This window comes from Camelus ferus, chromosome 23, assembly GCF_009834535.1.
Source record: "Camelus ferus isolate YT-003-E chromosome 23, BCGSAC_Cfer_1.0, whole genome shotgun sequence".
NCBI lineage: Eukaryota > Metazoa > Chordata > Mammalia > Artiodactyla > Camelidae > Camelus > Camelus ferus.
In genome coordinates, this window is record NC_045718.1 from 25,088,041 (window position 1) to 25,114,879 (window position 26,839).

The 26,839-nt window shown below is 40.2% G+C and overlaps 2 protein-coding genes across 5 annotated transcripts in view; one reads left to right on the top strand and one right to left on the bottom strand.

Annotated features, from left to right (window-relative positions):
- RNF2 (ring finger protein 2) overlaps window positions 1-3,860 on the bottom strand; it is a 43,671-nt gene extending 39,811 nt beyond the window's left edge. The window contains exon 1 of one of the 3 annotated variants that reach the window (XM_032466489.1): window positions 3,591-3,860. The gene's annotated coding sequence lies outside the window, so the exon portion shown is untranslated. Of the gene's footprint in view, window positions 1-2,616; window positions 2,641-3,590 lie in introns of those variants that run through there. The other 2 variants (XM_032466490.1, XM_032466491.1) reach the window with 2 other exon arrangements.
- LOC116659245 (collagen alpha-1(III) chain-like) lies at window positions 3,709-26,244 on the top strand. Of its 2 annotated transcripts, none has more exons than XM_032466495.1 (2): window positions 3,709-4,318; window positions 25,675-26,244. In XM_032466495.1, exon 1 carries the CDS (start codon window positions 3,742-3,744, stop codon window positions 4,141-4,143), a length of 402 nt encoding a protein of 133 aa, XP_032322386.1. In that variant the 5' UTR covers window positions 3,709-3,741; the 3' UTR covers window positions 4,144-4,318; window positions 25,675-26,244. The 2 variants fall into 2 exon arrangements, with proteins under 2 accessions (XP_032322386.1, XP_032322388.1); XM_032466497.1 differs by lacking the exon at window positions 25,675-26,244 and adding an exon at window positions 5,762-6,073.
- Window positions 26,245-26,839: the final 595 nt, after the last annotated feature.

The following is a 26,839-nucleotide window of genomic DNA, read 5'->3' on the forward strand; positions in this document are numbered from 1 at the left end:
ATGAGAAATATTTAAACAGTGCAGGCTACTCCAAGCAGGCAAAGCCATGTCCTCCTATTAGAGCACACATATCCTAGAGAAAATGTGAGATGTTACAGCTGACCTGCTGTTACTCGGTGGTCTCAGTTCCCACAAGCCTCAAGCCTCTCTTGGTGGGAGCATGATGCCATGATGAACGTGATTCTAATAAAGACTTTTTTTTTTTTTTTGCTGTTGTTCAACATGGCCCATAATGCAAGCTGACTACTTCATCTAGTGTTCAACAAAGAAACAGCAATTTGTTCCAACACTACAGCTGAACTGAACTTACTGGTATGTTCTCCCATCCTAAGGGATTTTCAAGCATAATTTTTTACGACATGTGATTCTCATTTTACGCATTGACTTTAAAATCTAACTTATTCATAAAATACAACTCTACAGCACAGAAACAGAAAGAAATCCCTCTTGCAAGAGAGTCCATAAACAACACATCTGTTGAAAACTAATGACCAAGATGCTTTGATATTTTTCATATGGTTTGTTATTTCATTTAATAAGATGCCCTCATTAGACAATTTAATCTAAGATTAATTTCAAAAGTAATTTTTCATTATTGTACTTAAAAACCTGGTTTTTTAAAAATTACAATAAAATGGCAGATATGTAGAAGTGGCAAACGTTTTAATCCATTCTCTAACTGAAATTATGTGCAAATTCAAGCAATAAGAATCTTTCTTGGAATTTTTAGTAATGTATGTATATAGCTGCTGAGCATCCAACAAAAGGTATCACTAGGTCCAGACATACTAGTCCACTTCAGCTGCCTAACATTCATAAGACTAAAAAGAAGTGAAAAGAACTTTAAATGTGAAACTCAATGGCCAGTTCCACTGGAGTTCCTCCACACAGCATAAATCTGGAGAGTGGGCCACCTACCCGCTTAGCATCTATAAAGTCAGGTACTCATCACCTGGCTCCTGTCTATGGCTAAACTAACACCAACTGCTACTTAAGTGCCAAGAGTCTCATTACTATAGTCCATGTAAAATCAACCAAACTATACTTCTTACAAGAAACACTAGAGAACCCATTAGGTAGAAAAAGGTAAAGACAGGTGGGGGTTGGGATGGGGTGGATAGACAGGCTATCTGTACCTACAGAGAATGCACAGGGTAAATTTTAGTGTACCTTTGTACCCAAATTATATGGGGATCCACTCAGTTAAATGCAAATGAACATTCAATAAACTACTATGATAATTTATTGATATAAGATATCAGATAAATGAAAAAAAATCAGTAACTGCTGTTTGACGACAATGTCTGTCTTCCACACCATGTGTAATAAACACTAATTAAAAATCAAGTATAGATCTGTATGTGGGCAGACTGTCCATAATCTCACAGTATTTTTCCTTTTTTTAAAAACTGTGAACTGTTATGCACTGTCTAGTTTCTCCAGATTTAACAAATGGGTTGCAATAAAACTGTGAGGTGCTTTAAGTCATACCAGAAATGCTGTCAAAATTTTAATGAAGTTCATTTTAACGTCAACTCACTTCTCTTGCTGGAAGGAATTACGCTTCTGTGCTAATGTATAGAAATGAAACTGTCACTGAAACATCTGGTTATATATTATTCATTAGACATATATCACCTTTACTCCGAAGACTGCATAATATAAACACAAATCATGAATAAATCAGATTAAAGAGACAGACCTGACACCACACACTGAAGGTCAGTAATAGACAAGTGAAATTCCAAAGATGTTTGCTGACCTGCTCTATATTTCTAATCACACAAACCTGGGAGCTAGCTGTCTTGAGTGCTCTATTGGCGGAAGAAAACCTCAAAATTCTCAATATGTTGAATGTCCGCATTTTTTACATAACGTTAATAGTTCTAATTTGAAATTTTTCTATGCAGCATACCTGGGGACCATCAGCATATTTTTCTAATACTCAAATGGACTAGCCTACTCAGGCAGTTTTCCTTCATAAATTCTCCACTTCACTCTCACACCCACTATAATTAACGTCAAATGTATATTCCACAAGGGTACCTGAAGAAAATATCTCAAGTCCTTAGGGAAAGTGAGGGGCCATATTTGCTGTGCTATTCTTGGGAAATGGAGTCTTACATAACTACCTATTATTTTACTAAGAAGTACATTAAATGTACAAACAAGATTTTTAAAGATACCTGTTGAGTCTGACAAGTAGAAATTTCAGGAGGAAAAGAGGAATAACCAAGAGTCATATTGCTGTCATTTAAATTCTTTACAAATCAAAGAATCAAATCTTCACTTTAAATCCACGGACACCAATCTAAGTTATTAAAATATTCAACAACTATAATGCAAGTGGGGAAAGTAGATTATCTACCACTACACTAAGTATTCCAGCTGATCATCCTGAAACCACCAAAAGTAGATCACGTAGTGCAAATCACTCATACAATGGTTTTAAACACAATTCTCAGTCTAAAATACTGAAATCATGTCTCAATTTTTTTAGTTTTTAAGAAGAAATAAAGCATATTACTAAAATACCGAATGCAAACCTATCCTTTTCATAGCAGACAAATTTCTTTACACACCTCCAGGAAACCTGACATTTTCGAACCATCTTACCACGTAAAGGCACACATTCTCTGAAACTTCTGACAGCCAGGCAGTAGATCCAGGGTTTCAAGGAGATAAGCCTATAATTGGTCTTAGCGGTCAAATAATCGGCACGAACCTCAAAGTTTTAGAGACCAATTTCTACTAACTATCTCTGGGAGCAGGGAGGTGACTTCTGTAGGAGGGAAGTGATCCTGACAACCAGGATGAGGACTCCTCGGCGACACCGGGTACCAAAGACCTCCGCGTACACCACAGGGTTCAAAACGCGAAGCTTCCATCAGAAGCAAACGAAGACACCCCCTCCCCCCACGACTCCTCCGGGGCAACCTCGCGGCTTTAGAAAGCAGCAACAGATACTCCCGAGCAGGCAGGCGGCACTCCAGGAATGTTTTAACCAGGCGGGGTCTCCCCGCAGCTCACAGGGAACCCCGATGCCGAGCAGCTCCTCCACACGCGACCCTCGACTCCAGCACCCGGGGAAAGGGGGCTACTGCACAAACCGCCCCTACCCCACCCACACGGTGCGGACACACACACCCCCGGCTGCGAGGGGAAGCCCGGAGGAAAACCCCTGCATTCCACACGGTGCCCCTCCAGAGAAGGGCCGCGGAGGCTAGGGCCCCCGCCCCGGGGAGGCCAGGGGGCCGCAGCGCTGCCTCGGCCTTCGCGCGGAGGAGCGAGCGGTTCGCAGCGAAGGAAGGAATCCCCGAGCTTCGCCCACGGAGTCCTCCCCAAGCCGGAACACCCCCCCTCCACCGCCAAGACCCTCGAAGAAACGGGAACAATGAGAAGCCGCCTCCCTCGCCATCCCCGCCCCGAGAGCGGCCGGGGGCGGCGGCGCCATCTCCCCTCACACCCCCGCGGACACACACCCCCCCCCGGCCTCGGGGCCGCCGTCAGCCGCCCGCAGCCCAGCCCAGCTGACGCGCGGCCCGGCCAGCGGCTCCCGCGCCCCTCGCCTCCCCGCCCGCCCCGCTCACCGGCTCCTGCCCCAGCTCGAGGCTCCGCTGGCCGCGGCCGGAGCGAGAGTCGGGTACAAGCCGCCGCGGCCGCCGGCGCCGCCGCACAATATGGCGAGCCTCGGCTTCCGCAGTGGAGCTCGGGAAATACAACAGGGGCCGCTCAATATTCATGAGAGACCGAGGGGAAGCCGGCTCGGCCGGCGCGGCGGGGAGGGCGGGAAGCAGCGCGCGGGCGAGGGGGCGGAGGCGCGGGACGGGGACGTGCGCGGCGCGAGGAGGCCCGCGGCGCGAGGGGAGGGGGCGCCGCCGCGTGCAGCCTGGAGGGCCCGAGCCGCCGCCCCGCCCCGGGCCGCCCGGCCCCGCCCCCCGCGCCCTCCGCGGGGCGACGCAGCCCCCGGGCAACGCCCGGATGGCGACGGGGGCGCCAGGTTCTCGCCGTGCCGTGGCCTTGGGCGCTCTGGCCCCTGCCTGCATGCTTAGATTACGACTCCGTGGCCGGGTGCTGGGGTTCGGGCTCAGACTTTGCTCGCCGGTGACTGCCTCCTGGTCTTATGCCCGTCCCACCCCGTAGAAATCCTCACTAGGCTTTCAGCTCTGGAACTTCACCTGAACTTCGGCACTCTGTCACCACCCCCCATCTCCAAATCTGCAACAAACACACACTTTACATCCTTGAAGACTGAACCTACAAGACCTAATTCCAGGGGAAATGACCTTCAATTCCAGCAGTCTATTCTTGGATGTCTGTAAGCATTCTTATTTTTCTCATTAGCTCTTCCTACTTACCTTGCTGCTGTTTTATTCATTCCTCCTTGGCCCCTCCCAGTATTCTGAATTTGAGAACATAAGTGATACATTTAATAGATGTAATCGTTACCTAAAGCACAACCAATTAGTCTACTAAAACGTATATAAAATGTCTATAAATAACGCTACAAACCGAAAAAGTAACAAAGAAGTGAGAGTTACCTGACCTCAAGAGGTACGATTCGTGAGATATCATGTTCTCTTGAAAAGATAACCAACAATACCGGACAGTAAATGTGGAGACACTTGTGGCAGGAATGGACTGCACTGGGAACTGCACTGGGCGAAGTAGGTTTATAACCTCCAATGTGTCTCTAACTATGTGACTTAAGTAAGTTACATAATTGCTCTGGACTTTATTTTCCTTATTTGCAAAATGAGAGGGTTGTGTTGAAGGATTCTTAGATCCTTTCCAGCTTTTGAACTCTCTAAAGCTTTCTACAAGCAATGCCAAATAAATGGTATGAATTTACATTAGATTTTGGAAAAGAAAAGGATCAATTCTAGCTGGTGTGTTCAGAGAAAATTTACCAAGGAGCTAGGATTTGAGTAGGATTGTGAGGGATAGCTTTGGATAGGTAGAAAGAAAGAAGTCAGGCATTAAAATATAAAAGACAATATATTATGTGACCTACCTAACAATCCATGAAACAAGAGCAAAGCCAGTGACTTGAAAACCTCCACCTACTATCTAAAGCTTTAAACAAGAAATGACAATTCTCAGACTCAATAAGCCCTTCAGGGTTAAGCTCTTTCTCCAAAGTGAAAAATAAAAATAAATAAATAAATAAAAATAACCAGGAATGCTTCTCCTTCTTCCTTCCTGTAAGAGTCCACTTTCTAGAAATAGTGCAGTTGCAGAAGTATCTTCCTTTTTTGTACACAACTGTATGTGTCGTTCAATTAATGCTGTTCATAATTCAGAATCTTTTGCTCTAGTGAAAATGCTTAGGAAAACAATGATGTGTGTTTAAGTTGAGAAATTCAATTGATGTTGAGCAAATTGATCATTTGTAGAAAGCACAGGAACTTTATGGATAAAAGTTAAATATAGTACTTAAAAAAGATTCACAGGAGAATTACTAGAAAAATGGAAAACTTAAGGGATATCTGTATTAAATGTGATTAAAAAGCTAGACCTCAGGCTAGCATCCTTAATGTGGCAGACACTACTGACAAATTAATAGAGCTCCTAATATCTACTTTATCTCTTACTCAAAAACTTGGACTGAGAGAGTATTATGGGCCTTCCCTGACTACATTTATCAGGAAGAGTTATGTTATGGTATAGTAACAAACATCTCCTATATCTCCATGCCTTACCACGACAAAAGTTTACTGCTTGTTCATGCTTCATATGAATCAGACTCACTCTGTTCCAGTCACTCCAGGAACCAGATTGACAGAAGATTCACCATCTTGTAGTTGTAAAACACAGCAACTGAGTCTCTGGCAGAGGAAGAAAGTGACTAAAGAATCTCTATGAGCTTTTCACAGCCTTAGCTTGGAAAGGAAACAGATCACTGATCACATGTCATTGGCCAAGACTAGTTACATTGCCTCCTCCGTCTGCAAGGGAACTGAGTCCTCGAACTGAGGCTGAAACAAGTTCAGGAGAAGTGATTATATTGGTGAACAATGCTAATGTCAATCACCCTGACCCCACCAGTCAGCTCCTAGATATTATGAAAAAACTTTAAGGACCTTTATTTTATAACACTGGTTCTCTTGAGTGGCTTCAAGATAGGTATGCTTTCAAAATAAACTCATTGTACTTGTTAAGAGCTGATAATCATATAAATAAAATGGACTTTCCATGTTTCTTCCCCTTTGTTTTAATTGTATATTAAATCAATGTCAAGTCCATAATCAGTCTGTCATTAGTCATTTGACATATTCAGCCTACATTCTTTTTGTTAATTTTTTAACCTGACATAAGGGATACCACCCTGAAAAAAATACACTCTACTAATATTCTGCCTCCTTGTTAAATGTACCAATTGGAAGTGATAATTATATTTCAAGCAGGAAAACATTAAATTAACACTATATAACACAAGTATCATTATATAGGTGGATGACTAGATGAATTCTAGACAGAAAGATTATTTTCCCTGAAAACTTCAGAAGTAGTAACCTGTTAATCACATGGTGAGTTGGGTAGACATCTCTGATCACAAAAATCACCTCTTTACTGGGTTTCTGCTATGGTAATGCTATAACACTAGAGAGATCAGTTCAGCTGGGTCAACTTTTATTGAGCATCTGCTATGTGCTGACACTTTGCCAAGTACTTGGAATAAAGATGTTAATGTAAGTAGGACATAAGTTCCTTTAGAGCAGAAACCTTGTTCACCAGTGTGTGTACCTAACACAATGCTTGGCATATAATAGATGCTCAACAAATAGGTGTTAAGCGAATGAAAGACTGGGAATCTTTGATCCCAGTGTGTTATGAAATCAAATAGTTCATATGAGCTTAGTTTACCTCACTGTTACCACTACAGAACAGACATTTCTATGAAGATTACATTTAGTCCCTCAGAGGCTTTCTCTGTTTAGGCAGTGTGTCTTAAATGGAAATTCATGCCTGCCTATACTATGTCCACTGCATGGATTTCTTTTCAGCTGCGTTCCAAGTATCCGACTGTTACCTGCTCATTGTGGTGAAGATTGCAGGCAGCCAGCAATAGCTTGTTAATAATAAGCTGTGTATATATCACCATTTATAGAACACTTCTATATCCATGATTTCACTGACTCATCAGAGCAATCCTCCAAGGTATTACTCCTGCTTCATAGAGGAGGGAAATCTGACGTCAGTGGTTAACTAACTCTCTCAAACATTGAGTTCATAAGTAGAAGAGCTGAGGCTCAAACCTGGATCATCTGACTCCAAGTCCAGGATACATCCCATTACTCCGCGTGGGCCTTCCACTCTGTGCTGCATACTCAACTCCAGCATTTTTCTTCTTTCTAATGAGTAAGCAGTCTATGAGACAAACATCCCCAGAGCTTCCTCTCAACACTGTTATTTATTCCTCACCGTGGTCTATTTTCCAGAAGCTAGAGATGATAAATTTAATAGTATATGAGCCTGATCTGTTAACAGAAACCCAGCAGGTTTTATTTTTTGTTTTCTTAGAAAAGTTGCTTTAAGAGAATTAAACAAAATTAAAGGTAGGTTAAAAGACTGAAATAACTTGGGATTTAATCACTCTCTCTCTCTCTCTATATATATATATGTAAACACACACACACTATTGTCAAAATGTATCTTCAACCAAAATCTTTATTTGCCATCTTTTAGATGTGCTGTGCTTTATTTGAAAGGGTCACATTAAGCTGGGACATTGTAGAAAGGCCTAAAGAGACCTATAATTCAAGGTGGCTTCAGGAAGCAGGCAACTCAAGATTTACTACCTCTTCAGCTGAAAAAATATAGCTCTAGCCACAAACTTCAGTGAAGTTTTATTTATATTTCAGTATAGTGCATCTTCCTGTGACACTTCCCTTGGTGTTTTAGCTCATTGTTCCTTTTTGTATTCCCAAGACAACCAAAATAGTTGTAACTGTGCAACTTAAGAGTTAAACAGATTAAATGAGATGAGCTAGTTAGACTTTGGGGGAGAACTAAACAATATTGCTATTTCCCTCCTATGGAGACTTGGAATGATATTTTATATGTCCCAGATGTGGCTGCATTCTGCCTAACATCTGTTAGTGCATTTTATTAAAATAATGAACTAGCATGTGTTTGAAAAGTTAAAGGAATGAATAAAAGTTTTCATTCTGATGCAACATGAACAGCCAACTGTTTCTCTGTAATTAATAATGGAGCACATAAATGGGAGATATGATTGTGATACCCAATTTCATGTATAAAATAATGTCTGATTTAATAATTACTGGCTTTAGTTCTCTAATATGAAGTAAGTTTCTTCTATTCAGACAAACTTTGTAGGTTTTTTCCTTTCAAAATGTTTACTGCAAGAGATGAGATCTGTGCCTTGGCATTGAGCTAGGAACACCAAGAATAATCCTGGAAACTAACAAGGAATAGATAATTAAGATGGAGACTCAGAACTAAAATGGAAACATCTCTGGAAAAGAAGGCTGGAAGATCCCAGGGGGAAAGAACAGATGAAGAGTGCAAAATATTTAAATCAAGTTACAGCTTGCTCAAACTGCCCTTGCAGACATTTTAATTTTCCCCACTTAAAACAAGTAAGGTGCTAGAATGGTATTTGTGGGGTGACAGTGGAGGGCAAAGACATCTCTTACCTGACATGTTTCTTGGAAATGTTTTTTAGTAAAGAATTTAAAAGAACTGCCAAATCCTACCCATCCAAAGAAAAGTTTGTTTTATTTCACTATGCTATATTACGATCTGGAAACCCCTACAGTATCCATCTGCTGAGTCATTGGCATTTAATACTCCACAAAATTAAACTGTTTAAATAAACATTGAATAATGTACTAAAGTAGGTTACAATTCAGGTAAATCTGAAAACCATTCTGGTCAGCCTAGAATACTGAGGTTTTATGCATTACATCTAGGAAGACATATTTGCTAAGACTCTTAAGTCTGTGGAAAAGTTTTTTTTTTTTTTAATTTATTGAAGTAGGGTTGACTTATAATATTATGTTAGTTTCAAGTATAAACATGGTGCTTTGATATTTTTATAGATTACACATCATACAATAAGTATTATACAGTATTATAAAATATTGACTATGTTCCCTGCATTGTATATTATATCCCTGTGACTTGTTTATTTTATAACTCCTGGTTTGTACGTCTTAATCCTTTTACCTGTTTCACCCATCCCCTAGTTTTTTCCATCTGTGAGTCTATTTCTGTTTTGTTGTATTTGTTCATTTGTTTTGTTTTTTAAATTCCACATATAAGGAAAACATACAGTATTTGTCTTTCTCTGTCTGACGTATCTCAGTAAGCATAATACCCTCCAGGTCCATCGCTATTGTCGCAAATGGCAAGATTTCGTTCTTTTTTATGGCTAATACTCCATTGTATGTATTGCTTCATCATTTTCAAGTAAACACATTTCTTCATGCTTCTAAGATCAGAACTGACTGTGGTTGCTTAAGAATTATGAGGTCCACCTCATATGGAGCAAGATGAGATAAAGGTAGCTGCAGATGAACCTTCCTGCCTGTCATATTACCCTGTTAGGAACGTATGGTGCCCTAACCAACTTTGTGGTGTCTCTCTCCCACACTCACTTCTCCTCTGATATCATCAGTACGTGTTCGAGAACAGGAATGATGTTCAGAGTTAGTGGATTTCCAATTCCTTGACTTCTTGATATTTACACATTCTTAGCCTTCAGTTTCACTCTTGGACTTCATCACATTAGCTGCCCTGGTTTGACCCTCCCTTTCCGAAAATTTGAAGGACTACTCTGGGCCTGACCTCAGTACAGCTGTCCCTTCTTCTGCATGATCCAATTGTTAGCTATTTGCCAACCTATTCATTTACTGACTTGGCTCTTTAATTAGGCTTGGCCGTATTCTCATCCCAGCCTTTAGCTTGGGGCCTCAACACGTAGCAAATGCAAGCTGCATTACAAGAAGATGTCACAAATATAAACTGTAGACACCAGGCCATTCATGGTATGGAAAAAGAGCTATCTCTATCAACAAATGCAAAAAACACAGAGCTCTTTGGTGGAAAAGAAAGCACTGAGATTGCTCTCTTTGGAAATGAATACTCCAAATATAATCTTGGGTCAGGAGAATCCATGTTAGGAATGTTGTGTGGTATTGTTGCATCTACTTGCTGCAAAGTTCAATCCATGTGAATGGTTGGGGTTGGTGAGCGGTCTGATAATAATCCTTTTTATCATTAGTTAAAACTAGCACTTCCTTTTTTGGGGGTTTCTCAGATGCCTCCATGTTTAAATGAGGAATAGAAAGGTCAGTTAGATCAGTTAGAAGACACAAAGGCCACCTGCCCACTGCACAGGGTACCCACTGCAAGTGCCTGCCCATCACATGCTCCTTCGAAAAGAATCCTAAAATAGTTGCCAAGAAAACTTACAATTTCCCCTCTACATAAAATATAATCACTCAAGTTTAATTTTCAATTGCAAGTCAGTTTTCTTCCCTGAGTTCATGAGACTAACTATCTTCATCTATTAGCCTTTCTCACCTGGAACTCCTGGAGAGAATCAAGCCTGAATGGTGGAAGGCATCCATGGTCTAGAATGGTTCTGGTTATGTTCCTTTTCTGGAGAGCGAAGACTCTAAAAATTGTCTGTGTTTGGTGGATTCAGATAAAGAACTTTGGTTGAGAAAGATAATCATTTGTTAGTTTTTGGACGTGTAATAGTATAAGTTCTAGTTTTCCTAGAGAGTAAGCTGATTTTTCTAATGTCATACAATAAAACAGTACTTGTGCAAATAGCATGTTAAGATTAGAACTCTTTCTTCCATATTTTAAATACAAACACTAGAAATTGTGGAAGTGTGATATTAACCCAATTTTTTAAGTTACTCTAGCACAATCGGGTAATAGTACTTTTCAAAATTACCATGCTATTCTATGTTGCATGATTTGCTGATCAGATCTTTTAGAGGATCATAAGAGAAAGGGTAAAATTCACCAAGCATGCTCATTTCAAAGAAAAACATATTTTTTAGGCCTTTAAGTTTAAAAGTAATCATTCAAGGAAGACAGCACTATTATATACAGCCACATAAAGCTTTCTTTGTCCATGTGATTATTGCTTTGCAAATTAAGTCCTTTCACTAAGCCTCAGTTCCATAGGATTTATGCTGAAAGACCGACCCTCTAACAGAGACATGAAGCTCTGTAACAGTCATAAATATCATGTTTGAAACTGGCCCAGAGGAAAAGGAAGCCTTAGAACCCTCTGGGTTCAGCCATTCTGGCGATGGGTAAATGCAACTTGAGTCTCTGCTGGTGTTATGAGGTGGGCAGAAGAGCTGGCTTCGTTCCTTCCATTAATTGGTAACTAATACTAGTCTGGGCTGCTCCACACTCAACCAAGATGGTTTTAGAGGCTGCTCCTCAGAAAGGACCCAGAAAGCTATTGAGAACTGTCAGTGCAAATCCTCTCACTGAGCAGTGTCAGAAAAGGGTCTCAAATGACTGTGCTCAAGAAATTTTAGTTTGACGTGGTTCATACAAAACCAAAGGTGAACCTATAACTAGTAGTGAAGAAATCTCAAGCCATTATTAAAATCTGCTTAATGAGATTTATAGAAAATCTAGCATTTAACAAGCGCTGGCCTGGAATCTGGAGACACGAAGTGGAATAAGATACTATCAAGGGTCTCAAGATACTGGTGGCCATGAAAAACCATGGACAACACTCATCATTTCTCTGGCCTTAGCTGCCTCACATGTGAGATTCAAAAAGATGACCATTTGGTTTCTGAGGTTCTTTTTAAGTTAAAAGGCCTTTTAAAAAGCAAACAAGCAAATGATACAACTTTCTCATTCTAGCCATTTCTACCAAGCAGAGGTAGCTTTACCTGAAGTTCCGTATTTTTAAATGATAGTGATAAAATGTAAGAGAAAGACCTCTCGGTAGTCACACTGTGTAGATTATTCTTTGTCATTTGCAGCAGAACTTTGCTGTGTATAATTTCTTTGCCGTCAAGTCTTCTCATTCCAGGAAGCAGGACAAATAAACCACACTATTTTCTACTAATTTGTCAGGAACGAGGACTAGCTATGCTGGAAATACATATTTTTAGACATCTGAATCCCATATGCCTGGTGGCCCTGTTGGTAGGGTTGGGGTGGAAGGGGCTGCTTTGGCAGAGTGGGCATTCCAGAGTCAGAGCGCAGGGGCTGTCTCCTACAAGAGCAAAGGGATGGCAGGTCACCTTTAAGGCCCAAAGATATTTTACAAAAATAGGTGTTTATGTATGGATGGAGGGAGAAGAGAAGGGACAGAGATGAAACAGAGGTTGGACACTAATTTTAGTGTGCCACAAGGAATACTCTCCCGTCAGTGGATTACCCTCTATTTATTTCTTGTAGGAGATTTTAATTAGCTCTCAGCTAAACCAGAAGGATAAAATCAGATAAATATTTCTTAATGAAATCCTGTAAGGTTATAAAACATGATGTGAAGAAGGCCAACTTGTAAAGTAAAACTTGTGATGTGGGGCAATGTCATAGTCATAAACAGCCACGCAGTGCCCTCTGGTGGCCGAATGAGAAGTGGCATGAGTGCTGCAGGGCCCTCTGGTTCTCTCAGCTGTTGCTGACATCAGACATTATCCCAAGCTTGCTGTTAGACCAAATTAGTCTGTAAGATTCAGTGTGTTTGTGGTGACTCTAGTGGGAGTCGTTCTCTTATCATGTTGCAGTATGAAAAAACAGGCCTCTTTCCAAGTGCAGTGCTTCCGGGAGTATTTTTTAAGTATCCTAGTCAGGACTTGGTTTCCAAGATAGAGCATAGAGAGGGGGGTCGCTGCCTCCCAGGGAGGGGGCGGGGGAGGTGCTGGGATAACTGAACTGCATCACAGCCCTGCGTGTCTGGTTTAGAGAAAACAGTACATCACAACAAAGCATACTTACGGAATCCTTCTGACAAAAAAAAAAAAAACCAAAAAACTTTGGTTTTATTGAAAATTGGAAAACTATCATTCGACATATTTGTATATTCTCATTTAAATTTATACCTGGAGTCATTCCAAAAAGGGCTCACCCTGTATTCCAATTCACTTCTCGTTTAGTGTGGATAACTATCCCTGTTCTTTAATATTTTTGATTATATGACTGTAATGCCTGCAGAGTATCCCCTCATATCTTGTACATAAATAATCTAATTCTACAGTTCCTGTGGTCACCCTCCTCCACCAACCATATCTTGATTATGTCTGAAAATGGAGTTCAGTTGCTGAGTTCCAGGTAGCTTCCAAGTCTGGAATTATTTGCTGCCGGAGCTCTTTTTTACTTTACTTTTACTTTATCCTTTTTCTCTTAGGATGGCAGGTACTTAATGTCTAGTCTCCTTCCTAAATTGGGAGCATCTCCCAGGCCAACATGCTGCTCAATCAGTTCTCCATCCAGCTCCTAGCACAGTGCTTGGCATCTGGTAAATTCAACAAAGATCTGAAAAGCAGTAAGTCCAAATGAGTAGCTCATTGTTGCAGAGAACTTTAATCATCCCCAAAATCCATTCTTCAGCCCTGCTTGCAGCATATGAGCACATGGTTGCCAACGGGAAGAGGAAAGTACTGATGTGTGACATTCTAGACTGGCTGATTAAATCCTGCCACATGCATTTCTTTACGTTCTTTCCCCTTATGCTGATGGGTGCAGATATGGATGAAGTCCTAGGGGTGGACACGCCATGTGAGGAAGACTCTGGGCTCCCGAGTGACCATGTCAAAGAGCACAGTAGTTCCCACCTGAACATCCACCCGGCACTGTTATGTGGGAAAATATATAACGATATGATGCTGAAACATAGTGGTTATTTGGAAATTCATCATAAACTAACATACCTACAAAAGGCTTCAATCACAGGATTAATGTAAATAGTGATCAATCTACTACACTTAAAATGATCAAAGTGGGGCTGGGGGTGAGGGAGGAGTCAGCAACAAGACTGGATTGGACAACAGGAGATACTGTGCTGCTTTTACTGAATGGAAAAAATAAAGGAGGATGAGACAAGCAAGAGACAGTGAGCTCAGTTTCAGGTATGTGGCTTTGAGTGGAAGCAGAGTGGTAGGAAGGTGCTCTAGGAAGTGGGTTCAGGGGTCTGGAGCATAGGAGCGAGGTCAGGACCGCGAGGTAGATTTGGGAGGCAGTCTTAGCAGTTGATGTCAGGGTAGAGTTGTCTTTTAAAAGGTCATTCACTTGATGCAGAAAAAAAAAATGAACTGGATAATTAAAATGCAATCTGATGTTGTTTTATTAGAGAGTCTTGAACATTCCATTAAGGCTAAGCAGAGAGAATTTTTAAAAACAGGTACAAAGACATTTCAGTATCGTCAACTGAGGGAGTGATAGAGAAGAAAGAGAGAAAAGAAATGACATGTAATTCATATAAACAGGTCAAAGTGGAGAGAGTGCCATTTAGTGTTTGCTGAGTGCCACTAGCCATTATGATGTTAATTTCAAAGAAGCTGATCATACATCCTTGCAACCCACTTTCTTATCCAACCTTTTAGCCTGAAAAATTTTAAACATACAGGAAAGTTGAAAGAATTTTACATTGACACCTACCTATCCATTACCTAAACTTTACAATTAAATTTTACTATACTTGCTTTGTTATATATCTGCCCATGTATCCATCTATTAAGTCATCTTATTTATTTGATGCATTTTAAGTAAGATGCAGAGATCAGTATATTTATTCCAATTACAACCACATATGCATATTATGAACTGGAGTCGAACATTTGCTTTAAGTTTTCCAATCTATTTTTTTCTTATATTATTTTTTAAAGTCCGTATCCAATTCCTTCCGTTGGAAAATGGGTAGCACTGCATTTTTACTTTATATACAGTGTTTGTGAAAGCCGCTCTTTTGCCCCCTTCCTGTTTGCCCATTTCTGTTCCCCTTTAACCTTGAAAGAACCTAAGTATAGGAATAAGGTCACTAGGCAATTTAACCTAACTCCTGACCTATGCTCTCCTGAATGCACACCATGCCTTGCTTAACCTGTTGATGTTTTTCCTACAAGGAGGAATGAAGAATTAAGTTGTTAAAGAGTAACTGGCTCTCTACCCCTTACAGCTCCCTTAGCAGTCCTGCAGGCAGATCACATGGGCACAATAACATCTGAAAAGAGAGTCAGCCAGTCTGCACGCAATGGAGAAAGATGCAGAACTCAACCTCCTGCCTCAATGATTCCCCAAGATTCCTCCCCCTTTTTGCCCTTTAAAAACTGTCATTGCTGAACAGAATCTCTGGAGTTAGTCTTGGGATGTGAGTCTGCCTTCCCTGAAGGTCGTGGTGCTTCTGATGAAAGCATCTTTCCTTTCTACCATCACTTGCCTTTAGATTATTGACTTTTGAGCAGTGAGCAGTCGAACCTGAGTTCAGTAACATTTGTGACTCTTTGGGGATGCCAATACTGAAGACTTTTTTACCAATAATTATACTTGATTAGATCCTTGAACACAGGGGCTGGCCACATTTGCGTATTTCTCTTCTGTTTCCTGGCACCTAGTATGTGGCTAGGCAAAAGGTAGGACCTCTAATTATTTGTTAAATGTGTTTTTGCAAAATACAGATGATATTATTTCTTGATCAAATGGAGTTAAGCTTAGGCCATGTCCTGGGCATACTTGGGACTACTAAATACCAAGAAATGCTCTGCAAATCTTTGCAGTTTCATGATGCCCTGACTAGTCCCTGAAAGAATAAACTATGTAGTGTTGCTTGTTATAAAGAATTTGGAATCTAAATTTGTAAGTTCAAATATTGCCTTTGCTTTTATGTGATCTCGGAAAAATCTCTTGGTCTGCGTTTACTCATTAAATTGGGTTGAGAGTTCCTACGTACATTTGATACCCTTGCAAATTTCAAATAAGACATTGCATGTAAAAGAGTTTGGCAACTGTGACCTTGCACACAACTATCATCTATTATTTCACATTTGAAGGATGTGAAAAAACCAGCAGTCTTCCCTCCCAACTTCCCTCTTTTCTTTCCTTCTGTTACCAAATGCAAGTTGGTGTGCCTGACCCACAGTGAGGCTGAACAAACGAAAATGTAAGAGTTTGGGGCAGAGAAAGGTTTATTGCTGAGCCAATGGCTTGTGCCCAAAAAGCCCCAAGCTCCTTGAAAAGTTTGAGCAAATCATTTTTAAAAGCCAGGTGAGGGCGTGGCTTCCCAGGGTATATGATCACCTTATGCACACTTCTCTGATGGATGCTGAGGGAATACAGCTGTTAATATTATCAACCCTTAGGTGCCAGAAGGTCTAGGGGCTACATGCTCATGATCATCAAGTAGTTAATTTTTTCCTTTCGGTAGTGGTTTTTAGCATTTGAAAAACTCAGGAAACATGCATGAGATACTATCTGGGCACTTCCAGAGGAGGTACAGCAAAGGAGATGGGGGAGGGAGTCTGTCCCAGAAAAGCCACGCAGGGTCCTGCTTGGTTACTAACTTGTCGGATATCTTTTCTGGATTTTCAAAGTGGTTAACAATTAACTTCTAGCTTGAAAACTTATAATATAATTGATTAACATCACTTTAGTCTTATTTTAATTTACTACTTGGAGCTTCTTTAGATACCAACGATGTTTAAAAATGATTTTAATGCTGTTAAGAATAGGTAACTAAATTTCCTAAGTAAATAAAATAACTGTGGACTAAGAATGCCGCCTCCCATATCAAACAAAGGATGCTGTGGCTATCAAGCCATCAGCCACTGTAGTCACCTAGGCAGTGAGCCCTGAGGGAACTGAGGATGGAAACAGGATACTGGCTCTCGATAGCTAAGGTGCATATCAAAGGAATGGTTTCAGTGAGCCCAGACTCTTGAATCTTCCCATACATAGAAGAGTGCTAAATTCTTTAACTTGAGATATCTAGTTTCTTTAATTAACAGTAAACGTATAATGTTCCCACTACCTGGTCTTTGTTGCAAAAACTCCTATATATCCTGGTTCCTCATTTACCTTTTCGGAGCAGTCCATTAAAATCCTCATGAGACAGGAAGAAAGGGGGCAGGACACAGCCACTAAAGGAATGACACAACATTTAGCACGAAGATGGCAGAAAAGTCAACTCCCAGTAGACTTTGAGGCTCAAAGAGGCAGGAGATTTGACTTCCAGTACACCTTGATCTTCATTATATGCTCACTGTGATACATTAGCATGGCAAATGACACACCCACAGGCTCCATGGCAGTTCTGAGGCTGAACATAAAGGTCAAAAAGTGAATGGTGGCCCAATTCCTGGGCATCCCAGTCCCTTCTCCAAAGTAGTTGGAATAATCCTCCCACTCGTTAGCATACGAAATAACCAAGCTTAGAAAAACTAACAATCCCCACACCTTGTGGCACCCTCCCTTTTGGGTGAGAAAGACTGCACTCTACCTATGGAGTGTGTATCTACTTAAATAATCACCCACCCCATGCCTTGTGGCCTCTCTAGCCTTCTGAGATGGTCTACACTCAGGTCTATAGAGTGTGCGTCTCTCTGAATAAATCTGTTTTTACACTACTATGGCTTGCTCTTGAATTATTTCCTGTATGAAGCCAAGGACCCTCACTTGGCCAGGTGCGTCCCAGGGACGCAACTGAGACCTGGGACATGGCCATCTTCTCGCTCCCCATTTTCCTGTGTCACTCAGAAAGTCTGCCAAATAAACATAATTCTCAACTTTTAGGTTGTGTATTTTTTTTCAGTTGATGTAGGGATAACATTTACAAAGAGGAAAATTTTTATGTTATGTTAAGAGATTCTGTTATAGTGAACACTTGCAAACTTTTATACTAAAGGCGAGGACAAAATTTGCCTTTAAGGATTTCCTTGGGAAAGTGGTAGTTTATAGCATTAAAATCTGATTTTTTGTGTTTGTGCCAAGGATGTTTCCTTTTTATCTTTTTCCATAGGCAGCAATAAGGGCATGTTAAATATCATTGAGTTTGACCTCCTGGGAGCTCTGGGTGGTGCATAGTATATGCACACTTTGAATACAAATGCTGTTTGACTTATATGGTCAACACAGAATTTTGGAGGTTAGCATTTTAATCAACCCTAATCTCTTATTATTTTCTGATTCCCCCACCTCGCCATTTTGTGAAAAAAAGTTCGAATAATGAACTTTTGAAATGACAGCTACTGTTCTCTCATGGAGATGCATGGTCTCCATGAAACATAAACGCAGCATTATGTGTAGTAACCCTTCCTAAACCCTATGTCAAGCATATTGCAGTGTTCAACGTGATCCATTATTAAAGGAAAGAACGTTCCATTCTACAAATACTTACTGAAGAGCCATGCTTCTGCGGGCAGGTTGGAGGGGGTAGTGCATATGGCCATGATGTTATCGTACCTCTAAACTGAAAATTGGCTTCCATTTTTCCCCCTCGTTTAAATTTTCTTTTTTTTGGGGGGGATGTGTCTCCCAGCTGCGGAGCTCTGTGGCCAGGGAGAGGCATTCATTTCCCGCCGCGGAAATTAGGGAGAGAAGGGGCGGGGCCTCGGGCAGGACAGGGGGCGGGGCCTCGAGACCCGAGTGGGACTGAGGGACTGTGCCATTGGCGGCGCGGCAAGAGCGTGCGGGTTCCAGGGTGGGCACAGCCGCGGCGCGGCGGACGTAGCGCGGCAGGTGCACGGTCTCCCTTCTTTCAGCGGTTCGCCCGCGGTCAGACTTGCCCCGGTCCCAGCGCAGCAGAGGCCTGAGCGCCCGGGCGGGCCACCGCAGCACAGAGAACCCGGACGCGAAGCCGCAGAAGGGCACAGGCGATGCCCAGCACCGAGGCGGCGGGGACGCGACGCGGAGGCACAAAGAGGGCGGCGGTGGCCGGGAGCCGGGCGAGACGAAGGCACGTTGGACCTCAGAGCCTCGGTCTCCTCCTTCCTGTGGCTCAGGGAGACCCTGCCGCGGGGGCAGGAGGGGCCCAGCACGTGTGCTGTGGGGCGGCCGCCTCCGGCTTCTGACCAGCCACCGCCTGCTTTTGGCAGGTCCGTGCTTCATAGGGAAGCCTTTTACTTCCTGCTCACCTGAATAGTGAAGTTGCTATTTCCTGACAGGCTCTTAAAAGGGAACAGTCGTGTCTGTCCTAACTCGTCTCAAGAAAGACCTGCTCTATCCATTTCTCCCAAGTATCTTCTCTACATCCAGGGTCACGCCTGGCCAATAAATTCCTTTCTTGCACTGTTCGCTAAGCCATCATTCCCTTTCCTTTGTCATCTCATGGAATTAAAAATAACAAGACAAACCATCTATTCTAGGACTGCTCTGACACAAATGCCACAAATGGTCACTCCTGTTTGCTGACGCGACCAAACCTGATATGTGCTATTAGAAAATTAATAAATAATGAAATAGAACATTAGGGCTAATTCGCACCTGGTTTCATGGCCCCATCAAAACTGTGTAGCTTGGAGATAGTGAAGATGAGAAAGAAGACCAAGGGAACGCGAGACCAACGGGTACCTGTTCTCAGCAGGTATGGACTGACAGGTGCTGCAACACAGGCCGGAGGGTCAGCTCTCTGGTAAACGTCAAGTGATGTGATGAGTTTATCCTTGCTTACGGGCCTGTAGGTCCCAAGGCTTTGCCTTAAGCGCTCACTGGTAAAGTGTCTGTTTCCTGTTGACTAACTTATATTGTTGATTATTAAATAAAATATAGAGTGTAAGAATTTAAAAAGTAGGAAAAAAATAACACGGGTAGGTTTGTGATAAACATTTGAATGACTAAACATTTCAAATTACATTGAAAAGCTTAAAATGTTATGTTCTATTGCTTTAATAAATAGGACATCTATAAAATAGTACTTACATGATGTTTCTTAATGAGCATGGCTACTTCATAGTTGGCTAAATATTGATATTGTGGTAGTTAACTTGACCATATTTTAATTTTCATTTGTAGGCTACCTTTTACATTTATAAATTCCTACACTTAAGTAGTCTATTCATTTTACCTGCTTCTTCTCTTGTTTACTTCTCCTCCCGTCCTTTTACTGAGTGATTTAAGTGAAAAGGAATGTTTATTCTAATACTTATTAAATAAATTGTGAAAACACAGCAGCCAAACATAAAAGCCCCCAAAAGACCATTTTTTTCAGGAAGAAGATTGTAAAGTGCTTCAGTTAATTTTTGTGAATTTAATGTTGGTGAAAAAACATGTTTTTCTTCTTTGGACAGGTAACATTCATTTGTATATTATTTTTATAAAAATGAAAATGTCACCATAATTAAGACTGTTATTCATTAATATTAATGGTTGCTCTTCCTAGGAGCATTAGACTTTGGAAATGTATTCATTTCATTTATTTAATAAATATATATGTATATATACGTGGGTATAGATCTACACAATAGGCAGCCACACTGCGCTCTGGGAGCATCAGAGATGCAGTGACTTGTCTCCTTGACGGGGTAGGGGTGGGGGTGAAGGAAGAGGGACTTCACAGGAGGATTGGTAGAGTTCTGAAGATCATAGGACCATAAATAGGTTGAGGCTTTCTTTTTCTAAAAAAAAAAAAAAAAGTGTATTCTTGGAACTTGCATTACATTTTAATTTGCTGAGTATTTCCAAATTTGAAATTTGGTACTCTTACAGGATTCCTTTTCAGGAGGTGCCTGGATTTTGCTGACCTCTCCAGGCAGAACTTTTTACTGTGCAGGGTAAAAGTGCAGAGTTAGTGGTCTGAATACGGGCATCACCTACTTTATATTTGATGGTTGCATAATTGGTCAGTGACCAGTAGATATTTGTGTAACAGTTTCCATGTATTTGTTTCATCCACTCTTTTTTTCCAAAAAAAAATTGGTAGGTTTAACCTAATCTTGTAACAGGTGGGCAAATGAAAGTAAATAAAGAGATGAAGCTTTCTCAAAGTCAGTTGATTCATTCAGAGTCAGAGCCAGAAATAGAGGCTGAATTTACCGATTTAAGTCTGAGAACATATAGAGTAAAAGTTGTTTTAAAAAATATTACCTAATTTAAGGCCTTCACTTCCGAGATTTTCCAGTTTCTATTTTTAATAAGGTGGATTCCTTTAGTTGTGGAACAACTGGCCTTCCTTGGGATGGAGGAAGTGTGATTGCTGGTCACAGTGAAGCAGATTTTCTCTGGGCATCTCTCGTGGAGACTGTTCTTATGGTGGTAGAGCAAAGCCAGATGGGCACAGACCCGTTTCTCAGCTGTTGTTTGTTTTCCTGTCATCTGGCAACACATTTGGTTCTTGCCCATCCTCTACTATTTTATGGGTATCTTGGAAATTCCCAGAAGCCTGGGACCACTAGCTTAGGGAAATTGTTTTCTGGCCTTTTTTGCATGTCTTTCCATGTCTTTGGATTATTATTTGCCAGCTGCCTATAAAGAAGTTGATCATTAGCCCTATAAGCTTCCATGAACATCTTTTACTTTTAAACCATAGAATGAGGGTTGTCAGCTCTGCAAGAAGGAACAGATGTTTTTCACTTTTACTGCCTTTCAAATGTATGGAGAAAAGTCAAGTGAAGAGAGATCTCCGTGGCACAGGTTTGTGTTTCTTTGGCAGATATAAAGACATTTAGCAGCGATGGAGACCAAAACTTTATCTTGTTTCAGCTGTTAAGGACCTGATTATATCTTAGGCCATTGCACTGAAATCTTTCAAATATTAATTTATATTAATGTAACAAGTATTAATTCATTTGAAATATATCTTTTTCAGTACTTACTGGAAAAAACTGCTCTGAAATTTGAGATTCCTTTAAGCGCAGAGTATAGCAGAAGCTTGTTAATAGAATTTTGCAGTTAACGTTTAGACATATATAATGTTAAATTTGTAATGCCGCATCACTTTTGATAGGAATCTTTCCAAAGTCAATTATGTGCTTATCGGTCTTTTAACACATGGAATAAAAGTTTAATCTGTTTTGAATAGCTTAATGTCATCTTCAGACACATCATTATTACAGCCTATGAAACTGTTGGTGATGCCCCCAACAGCTGTTGAAGTGAGGCTGGTGGCCCCAGTCAGCTGTTTCAGAGTTTTTGTATCTGTGTAGTTTTCTTGACTCTTTCCTTCCTGTCAGCTAATTATTCTTAGAGCTCTCTTTAGTCCCAATTACTTCTAATTTGATTTTTCTGATCAATTTGTTGTTGGTCTGTAATTCCTGTAATTATGATGTTAGCTGTAATTATTGCACTTCTGCTAAATGGCCAAGCTCTGTTTTGGTACATTACATAATTATTTCGAATCCTTAGAACAATCTTGAAGTGTAGCTGTTTATCCTTCCTTCTCCCAATGAGCAAACCAAGGCTCAGGCAAGTGAAGTAACTTGCCTAAGGGCATTAAGCTAATAAATGGCCCATCTCTGATAAATAAAACCGAGGCGATCAGTGAGCTTTTGGAGGACTAGCTAACTAACAAAGGGCTTGTGCTTTAGAATTTGGATTGTTCTCATTCTAAAGGTTATCTTAATTTTTATGTCAATAAAAAGAAGGACCCACTCTATTAGTATTTTCTGATACAGCTTGTTAAAGTTATTAGACTGATTGGTTAAGGCCAGGAGTAGACTTATTTCTGGGAGTAGCATCTGACAGAGTGTATATGTGCCTTTACTGTCTAATAAATGAATGAAGTTCCAAAAATCATTTCTGATCTATATGAGGCATCATTCTTACTGTATCAGGAAAGGGGATTATAAGGGTGCAATCCTTTTTCCTATGTCTTGCGTTACTGGCTTCTTTATGTCGGAATGGAAATTTGGCAACATAGGCTGAGACTGGGAGCACTATTCTCAAGTCATTTTAGTTTGGTCTGAAATGTCTTTCTCATGTTTCTTTAAGACTGTAGTTTGCATTGATGTCAAGTACCCCTACAGGTTCAGTGATGGGTTTTAATGACTGATTTTTGAGCTGAGGACTGGACTACTTCTAACTGCGTTTAGGCATTTGGATAAAAGTCATGTGTATTTGAACTTGAACAGGTGCTTTTAGGGCTATGTTTCCTTTTGATTCTATTACAAAATGCTGAACATACTATAGCTGGGTGATGGTGGCAGCAGTTACTCTACTGTTATTTGAGGTAAATCTGCAAACTCATAACTCAAATAACTTTTCCTCATACATATGAAGATGGAGGAGTAATTTTAAATTAATAATGTGAAGGTTAAATGTGCCAACTAAGGAATGTCACTTGCTGCTTGGTTCTACAAGAACTGGTCAGGAGCCATTGTAGTTGCTGACCTGCAGTACACCGTGAAAATAATTCAAGGAGGAGGTCAGGAATGAGGTACTCTGTGCTCTGGACAAACAGACAGAACAGGCCCTCAGATAAATGGATTTATTTTCAAGGGAAGTTTTTGTGAACCCCAATTCTCGCATTTTCCCATACTTAGAAAAGCACTAATACCATTAATTGAGATATTGTTCCTCTTGACTAGCAGTAACTTTCTATCAAGATGTGTGCTTGACTGCATTTACCTCTTCGCCAAAATCACATATATCCTGGCCTCCCCCCTCACCTCTTCAGAACAATTCCTCGGAATGAACTGAGAGGATGTCTCTCAGGCTATAGTCCTCAGTAAGTCCCCAAATAAAACTGAAACTCACAGCTCTCACGTTGCTTGTTTTTGCTTTGGTCCACAAATGAGATAGCATATGTAGAACGTCTGAAACTCTGCCGGGTGCATGGAAGGCACAGAGTTGGTGCTATTTGCTTTCCTGCCTTGGTTTATCGCCTTAATAGTCCACCTTGTTCAAAGTAGTCCAAACCAAATGTGTGAAAACAACTCTGAAATTGTGTACAAAAACTTGGCAGGGTATAATCAAATGCTAGTTGAAAATTTGTATTTTAGTCATTATTATTATTTTTTTTTGCTAATTTTTTAATACATCTTTTTTTTTCTTTTTTGCATTTTTCTATGATTGTAAGCCTTTTTATGGTTCTCTTGGGGGTTTGGAAAAGGAAAGCACATGATGGGGATATGGCTGTGTTAAAGGAGGGGTGGGTAGAGGAGGCACAGGCTGTTACCCTTCCTATTTATGTTCCGTGTAGCATCTGGCTCCAACTGCCTGAGTGCAGCTTTAACCTCCTGTGGTGCCCTTCATAAACTCTCTACTTCAGATGAGTTAATCTGCTTACTGTTTTATGAACATGCATTTCATTTTCATGACATCGTGGCTTTGACTTGCAGTTTTTACCCTCCTGGAACACTCTATTTGTCTCTCCTGATTTAGCATCTGAAAAGGGCAGATTAAATTCCCATATCCACTTTTGTATCTATACCAGCTAGACCTAACTGATAAATCTCAGGTGCGATAAATCTTTTGTGGATTGATTTTAAAATAGATAACCATGGTGGGATATGAAAATGAGAGACAGGCTAATAAAAACATCTTGCCATGAGAGTGTATCTCTTTCACACAAGCTGTGAGAGAGGCAGTCATTCCTAGAAATCTGAGGCCAGGGAGGCCTTGAGCAGTGGTGTCCCCTGGGAGTCACACAAATGCCTCTGTGGAAGGTGGACAAAGATTTCTAGGAGCCTTGGGTGATAGGATGACAAGTAAAGATCACTGCAAACCAAGCCTGTGTTTGCTTTTGTCCATTTTAAATGCTTTTTAAGTTTTCCTATAGTTACTATTATCATGAATGACTAGAAGGCAGCCATCCTCATTTGATATGTCAAAAGGAAATGAGCTATGTGCTATAAAGAAAAGGAAAATTAATCTTCCTTGAAGTAGAAAATTTTTTGTATCTCTTCTCTTTTATAACTAATTTTGCATACTTTATTATAAAGTTTATCAATAACAGATTACACATATATAGGAAACTGCTGCTAAAAATAACACTGGTTTTCAAAACTAGTCCCAGAGTCCTCTGTACTATTAGCAATTAACTGAAAATACTTTTTATATTTCTGAAAAAAATAGGTCAAGGAGTAAAATAATTAGCAATAAGATATTTACATGGTTTAAAAAATAATCTGTTTCTATGTCAGCTTCAGCTTTTACTTGAAAAGCTATAGCATATGAAACAGATGGCAAGTTTTTACTCAAACTGAAAAACACAGTTGGTGTAAGGTTTTGGTCACTGCATGCAATTAGCTTGGGTACTCCCTAAATGAATGGCAGAGTTACTTTACTCCTAAAAGATATCTTAACTTTCACTAACTTAATTACATTTTATTTTAATTTGGTAGATTTCTTTCTCACTAACTAAAGAAATCAAATCTTGCATTTGTCACTAAGTTAATATTGTAAGTAGGTTTGAAAGAATTGTGAAAACAAATGTTGATGGTGTGTTTATACAAGCAGCATTCTGGAAAATGGTATCTCAGTGTTCCTAGAAAACTGAATTACTCCCCAAGTTTTCAGAATGTTTTTGTTTCTAAGATTGCCATACAAAGGAAAATCTGTTCAGTTCATTAAATTGTTGACTCTACATCAAGAGTTGAAATGTGCACACTAATGTGCTTTCTTTGATCTCTCATTTGACTGTTTATCAAAGCTGATTACAGTTTGAATACACAAATCTTCTTAGCTTCAAAATCATGTAAAAGTGATAGATATTAGGACATTTTAAAGTATTCTCTGCTATTCCATTAGGTTTGGTAAGAGTGTCTGTTTTTGTGTTTTGTTCCTTAGGTAAGAATCAGTCTTCCACCACATTGGATTAAAGTATTTTTCAGCCAAAATTGTCATGCAGTGAAGCACGAGCTGTTTTAGCACACATCACAAGGAATCATTATGAACAAGTGAAACTCACTTCATTCCACTCACCACAATTTAGGGGCTTTTATGCTTTTTGAAAAGCTGTAAGTACAGTGCTTTATCTACATACAATGTTGAAATGTGATAAAATAGCAGTTGATGTATTATTCAGTTAAACATTATTAAGTGTTATATCTCTTTAAGAATTTCAACAGCTTGATGTCCAAGAGTTTCAGAGGGTATTTATTTAGTCCCTGCTAATTATTGAAGGCAATGTGCTAAGTATTTTGTATATGTTAACAAATTAATCTTTTGCCTAAAATTATGTAGCTAATTTTAGTGGCAGAAACAGGAATGGAACACACACTCTGTAAGATATTCTAGTGTTTTTTAATTTCATAAATCATCTATGTGATTCTTCTAAAAGAATCCAGGAATTTTCTTCTAATTTCAACCTTAATCTCTGTATTTTACAACAAACAAACAAACAAATAAAAAAACATGCTAAGGCAAGTAGAAGAATGTCCTTCCTGAAAGTGGTATGTTGTGGTGCTTTGTTGTTTTCTCTTAAACAAACGTTATGTGGTTCCAGGATTGCTTCTGGAAGCAAACCATTTTCATGCTAAGCAGCCCAGAGCAGATTTTATAAGACAATATGTTCATGTTGGAACCTTTTCAAAGTAAAATTGTAGAACATTTATTCTATTTTTTAATATGGCTAACCATCAACCAGTAAGTTTATATAAACAATCTAAAGCACAAAAAGGAAAGGGGAAAAATCCCTCTGCTGCCAGCTCAAATGATTCTTGTTAAACTCTGAAAATCCTGGCAAAGAGTGGCAGCATGACACCAGATTATGGCTTTGCAGATACTGCACAGACCTTTGCATAAAGACTGCCTTGAAGTTGTGAAACATTAACCAGCCCAAGCTGGACTATTGTGTTTTAAGTAGCTGTAGGGGAGCAAAACTTGCCACCTGAAAATGTCTCTTTGGCATGCAGATTACTTTGAGCTGAAAACAATCATGTCCCAAAAGACTCAGGAAGAAACTTTGCCCTTTCCCCTAAGTGTGTAAAGAATGTAGGTAGCTGATCCGTTC